Source organism: Formica exsecta, unplaced genomic scaffold (assembly GCF_003651465.1).
Source record: "Formica exsecta isolate Colony F162 unplaced genomic scaffold, ASM365146v1 scaffold139, whole genome shotgun sequence".
NCBI lineage: Eukaryota > Metazoa > Arthropoda > Insecta > Hymenoptera > Formicidae > Formica > Formica exsecta.
In genome coordinates, this window is record NW_021848721.1 from 65,224 (window position 1) to 71,510 (window position 6,287).

At 34.9% G+C, this 6,287-nt stretch overlaps 1 protein-coding gene across 1 annotated transcript; it reads left to right on the forward strand.

Moving 5' to 3' along the window:
- Positions 1-650: 650 nt before the first annotated feature.
- Positions 651-6,229, forward strand: LOC115246161 (protein mahjong-like). The gene is made up of 8 exons (XM_029824814.1): positions 651-871; positions 2,366-2,629; positions 2,915-4,280; positions 4,468-4,677; positions 5,037-5,203; positions 5,339-5,579; positions 5,663-5,785; positions 5,864-6,229. The coding sequence occupies exons 2-8, from the start codon at positions 2,373-2,375 to the stop codon at positions 6,227-6,229; spliced, it is 2,730 nt and encodes a 909-aa protein (XP_029680674.1). The 5' UTR covers positions 651-871; positions 2,366-2,372.
- Positions 6,230-6,287: the final 58 nt, after the last annotated feature.

Genomic DNA, 6,287 nt, shown 5'->3' on the forward strand with positions numbered 1-6,287 from the left:
CATATATTATAGATTTCCAGGCGATCTATGCGCTCAATGCGTGAAACGGACTTAGAACATATATAAATGGAAGGGGAATGCTTTTGTTTCCCGATAGAAAAACATGTCAGAAGGAAGTAAGAAAGAAATTCATAGTTGCCTCTCTTTTGTGAGTTACTTTGCTCAAAAGTGCGCATGCGCGGCCATGTATGTGTACACAAAAGTATGTATACTACAGACAAGATGCTTGTATGTGTAGTTACTCACAAGAGAGAGGCAACTCCGATTTCTTTCTCACTACCTTCGACACTTTTCAGCCTGCTATTCCCCTTCCATTTATATATGTTCTAAGGCTAATCCGCGTTTCCGCGCTCCATGTAATGGCACCCTAACGAAAACTGCAGAATGCTTGCGATTGGTTCCATTCTCGTTCCGCGTTACGCATTACGCTAATCCGCGTTTCCGCGCTCCGTGTAATGGCACCCTGATACGGGCTATGGGCTTTAGCGACTTTTAATTGGCATGAAAATTTTAGGAAATTTAAGGATTAACAAGTGCGAAAAATTTAATGTATTGTATTTTTATTAAACATGATATTCTACACAATCTATACATTCTACACAAAATAAAAAAGGTTATTCTCGTCAACAATAGCTTATTTTCTCGGCTGTCGGGAGAAATGCGCGATTGCACATGCGCGAGAGAGGAAAGTATCTTATTATCTTGGCACTCAGTAAGATAGATAAAGCTCTATCTATATGTAATATATCTATGCTATGATCTACTGGATCCGTCATCCGTCATCCATCGTCCGTACATTACTATTACTCCGCGAGTTGGTGTGGTCGAAAGGAAAAACCATACATACATTTTCAGTCTTGAAATTGCTTGGGTATGTGTCCGAGTCGAGTGATATCATTCGTACAAATGTTGGGAAAGTTGTTGAAATATGTTTTTTTTGCAAGTGTGAAATCACGTCGATCCTAACCTCCGCAGAAGACACGCGCCACAGATCCTTATCGTACAATTTTACGCGCACGCGGATCCTGGTGATGTAGCCGGCCGGTTTGATAGCCGTTTGACAGCTCGATTCTCGTCGCACGATTTTATCTATTTTTCTTGCGGTATATCTTACTTCCTCGCTCTCGAGTGTCTCCTCGATCATTTTTCCATCCATGTCGGGCTTTTTGTTTACTATTGTGCCACTTTGAGGTTAGATCGTCGCTATTCGTGTGTATGATTGATGACGACATTAATCCTTTGTGTGCTTATGAGACTTACTAATAAAATATTTCTCTTCGACATGTTAAAAAGTCAAAGTTATCGACAAAGTCTATGTTGTTTGTTTTAGGGCTATAATTTGCCCATATTTTAGTCAGATGGAATATATCCGCACATTGCTTTTGTTAGAATGTACATATTGAAATTTTAATTGGAACATTTTTTTTTTATTAGTAGAAATTTTTATTGTGTTTTTTTCTTAGAGAAATGCGTGTATATTATACAATTAATTTTCGCGCGCGCGCACATACACACACACATATACATATATCTTTTTGTAAGAAATAAAGATTTTTCCATTGGATTAATTACGTTTTTATCAGATTTTTATATATTATTAAAGCTTTATTTATACATTAATTTATATAATATTTATATACATTAATTTTATATATATACACTACCGCTCAAAAGTATTTGCCCTCCATCGGTTTCGTGGATAATTTTTATATAAAAGTCTTAACTGGCACTTTACCTATATTTACTCTATGTACACATGTATTGTCGCTATATAAGGCAGTATTTTGAAATAATATTTTGATTATCACTAATATATAAATAGAAAACATCATAAAACACCTGCAGCTCATTCCTTGGAATTCGCCTAGAGACAAAATTCGCCCGAACTTCCATTGTTTATTCGGTCTGTGCCATGTCATAATAAGCATTTGTAATATTCTTCAATTATGTGTTAACATTTTGCTTTTCATTTTTGCTTTGTAACGCTATAATCAAAAACAAAGGTGGACATATAGATGGAGGAAAAATGTAGTTTTAAGCATTACTGTGCATACATATTTTTGGTAATTAGATACGTAAACATAAATAAATACTTTTCACATAATTACTACATTGTTTTAATTGTTTGTAACATTTATAGAATGATTGTTTTAGATGGGCAAATACTTTTGAGCGGTAGTGTATATATACATATATTATAGAATTTTCAATAAATCTTGTTATACAATGAGATCTCATTGCAACATACAAAACTCTTTAAAGTAAAATTTAAAATACATAGAATTTAATAAAACTTGTTATATGATGAGATCTCACTGCAATAACTGCCTTTAAAGTAGAATTATAAATATGTTGATATTTACAGATAAATAATGGCAAATGCAGAATCGCTTGCAGAAGTAACTGACGTAACTGACGTTCTTCGACAATGGGAAGAAGAGCATAATTCACCAATGTATGACCCTATTCCTGTTCTTCAGAGATTAGCAGATATAATAGAACTTGAGACAGAGAATTATATGAAGATGGATCCAGATCCGTTTGATGAAAGGCATCCCTCGCGCACTGATCCAGAATGTAATTTTGGACATATATTAAAAGTTTTATTCAGAAAGGATAACTTTATGACATGACAAAGGTCTTTTTTATATATGAACTAACATTTATAAGTATTTTTGAATTACTTTATCGAGTCATGTAATAATTTATTTCATTTTTGGTTTGGTGGATGAAATATAAAATAAAATAAAAACTTATTATCATCAACAATTATTTATGTAATAAGATTAATCTTATTAATTATATGCAACTTAGACACAAGATTAGTAATAATATATTTATTGTCCCCATTATAAATACTTTAAACTTTTGATTTTTTTTTTACCATATCAATGTTTTAATAACATATTTGTTTGCAGTTAATAAATGACTATTTGAGGGACACATACTGGTCTCGTGCAGGGATAACTGGAAGAGATGTTAGAAAGCTGAATATCGCCGCTTGCCGTTTGATGCTAGACATACTTCCAGGATTAGAAACATCAGCTGTATTTCAACCAGATATGGAGGGCCTTATACACAGATTATTCTCTTGGTCGGAGAAAAGTGTCGAACCGTTACAGAGCTACTCAACTGGTCTTTTGGCAGCTGCCATGGAAGTGCAAGACATTGCTACAGGATTTAGAGATCAGAACGCTAAGATGGTACCATTGATGCTGCAACGGTTGCACAAGTTACAGCAGAAAGCGCATGAAGATCGCCAGCAGAAAGCGCACGAAGATCATCAGAAGAATGCCAGACCGTTTGCTCATTTCGGACAAGATAGGAACAGCATTGTCGATCTCGAGGATAAAGCCATCCCTGGGAAACACAAAGCGCGAGAAAAGTGGCGGAAGAACGGAATCGTAAAGAAGCAAGAGCTTTCTTCCGACGAGGATGACTCCACGCACGATGATATGCCAGTCATAAAAAAGAAAAGAAGCAATTCGGGTTGCGAAACGCCTGTGAAAAATAGTGATTTATATCCCGAGATCATGTCCCCGCCTCTGTCTGTTCCGAAAACTACGAACAATTCTGTTAACTCGGGGGTGACACCATCCAAACAGAGTGGTTTGCAATTCACAAGGATCGCAAACGTACCGGCGTCTGTCAGATGCAATTTGCAAAAATTATGTAATTCGTTTCAGAATTCCAGCACATTGCTGGAAGGGAACTCGAATTCATCCTGGGCCGAAATGGAATCGTACGTCATCGGTAATGTTCAGATGTATCCTCCTACTCTAGCGACTCGACAGATGTTGATCCTACGCTACTTGACACCTATGGGAGAATATCAGGAATTCCTAGGTCATGTATTCGAACATAGCGCTCTGGACTTGATATTGAAATATATTAATGTACGAGAGACCAAAGATAGCAGACTTGCTTTCGAAGCTCTTAAATATCTCGCGTCCCTGCTGTGTCATAAGAAGTTTTCGATTGAGTTTCTCAACGTCGGCGGCTTACAACGGCTGTTAGACGTGCCGAGACCGAGTGTTGCAGCAACAGGTGTGTCTATATGTCTGTATTATCTTGCGTACTGCGAAGACGCTATGGAACGAGTGTGTTTATTGCCAAAACACATAATATCCGATCTTGTAACTTATGCATTGTGGTTACTGGAACGCAGTCACGATTCCGGACGATGTCATGCGACTATGTTCTTTGGTTTTTCTTTTCCATTCAAAGTCATATTGGAAGAGTTTGATGCACAGGATGGCTTGAGAAAATTATTTAATGTGGTAAGAAAAATATATATTATCAACCAGTATTTACGCTTATTATAAAATGAACTCTGCATTATTTTTTTCTGTATTTTATTTAAAAGAAGAATATCAAATTTTATTGTAAAAAAGATAATATATAAAAATAGATCTAAAAATATTGTTCTTTGTATGACAAAAGATAAAATACATTTAAATTTTGTAGATATCTACATTACCAATCTTAAATGTTGAAGAAGAATCAACTATAAATGACGATGAGGAATGTGCATCGAGGCAGATTGTGCGACATGTGGCTGTTGCTTTGAAAAGGTACATGGAAGCGCATTTGCACATGAAAGCAGAACAATTACAACGGGCAGAAAACGTTAGGGCTGAACGCGATACATGGCAGCCTTCGTTACCGCCTTATAAGGTAAAATATTTTATGTAATTATGCATTTTTAAAATTTTAATTACACGATAATTAATCACATTAATATCTCTCCTATATTTGCTTTTTAATTGTTGACATGTTTGAACATCTTATATAAAAATCTGTATGTATATCAAGTATACATATGGGTATAATAATGTCCGTATAATATATTGGGTCTAACATCAAATTCATTATATATCAGTCTATGTCTGAAACTTGATTCACATAAATTTTTATTTTTAATAACTGTTTGATAAACAATGAATGCTAAAACAATTAAAACAACATATGTCAAGATCATTTGCGAGTATTTTACACTATTGAATATTTATCTATTCTTGAAATGTCTATTCTAGGCTTGCAAACTTAGCAGCGAAGAAGTTCAAGCAAAGGTAGAGCTTCTTCAAGAATTAATGTCAGTCAGAGCAGTATGGCCGCCAGTGGAAGAACTTCATCGTTTGGGTGGTATTACATTGCTTTTGCAAATTATAGCTTTTGCTCGTGAATGGAATTACAGCGGACGGTAAGATGTATACACAACACATGTACATGAAAAAAAAATTTGGCAAATTATTTTTCTAATTTATAGAATCTTTTATATTGTAATCAGTGTACACAATTATTTTGTTAGGATTTCTAAATGATCGATTATTTTTAGGGTACATGCCACATCTAGTGCAGAGACAGTTCGATCGTGTTTGGACGTAATCGCAATTTGTTCTGTTGTGCCGAAAGTTATGTTGCTGCTATGCGAAAGAGTCGATATGCCGGACATGTCAATGACAATGGCAATTAATCTCTTGCTAGCTGCAGCTGAATGTGAAATTATTGCAGATGCTGATGTACAGAGAGCAGCGCTTAGAGCTGTAATTAATTGTGTATGTGCTCCCATAAACAGAGTACGTTTTTCCTTCGACATTTTTCTTTTATATTTTATTTATACTTTTATGCTAATGAACTAATATTTGGTAACTATTTCAAGGTCGGAGGAAATGTAGCCAGATATTCCATAACTGGGTCTGCTAAGAAAAAAGCAAACATGCACAACAGTGAAGAACTAATACAGAAAGTATGGGAAAGCGTTAGGTCAAACAATGGAATAATGGTATATTTGTGTGTGTATATGTATGTAATTATGTTTTATTTCAATTGCATAATTTATATAAAATCGTTTTTGCGAAAGGTATTATTGCAATTAATGATGGTGAAAACGCCTATCACCGATGCCGACAGCATAAGAGCGTTAGCGTGTCGTGCGTTAGCTGGATTAGCACGTAGTGAAAAAGTTAGGCAGATTATTAGCAAGCTACCAATGTTCACAAATGGCCAAATTCAGTCACTTATGAAAGATCCTATTTTACAAGAGAAACGACAGGAACATGTCACCTTTCAAAAATATGCTCTCGAATTAATGGAAAGAGTTTCTGGTAAAGCAAAACCAACAGGTGCAGAATATGAAATTTCCTTAGTTAGTTTACACAGGGTAAGCTACTTTCAATTTACCAAGAAATTTCGAATAATCTTTTTATTTATTTATTTATTTAAATGAGTTCTATGATAATTTGAACGAGAGAGGAAAGAAATGAAAAATTATATATATATATATA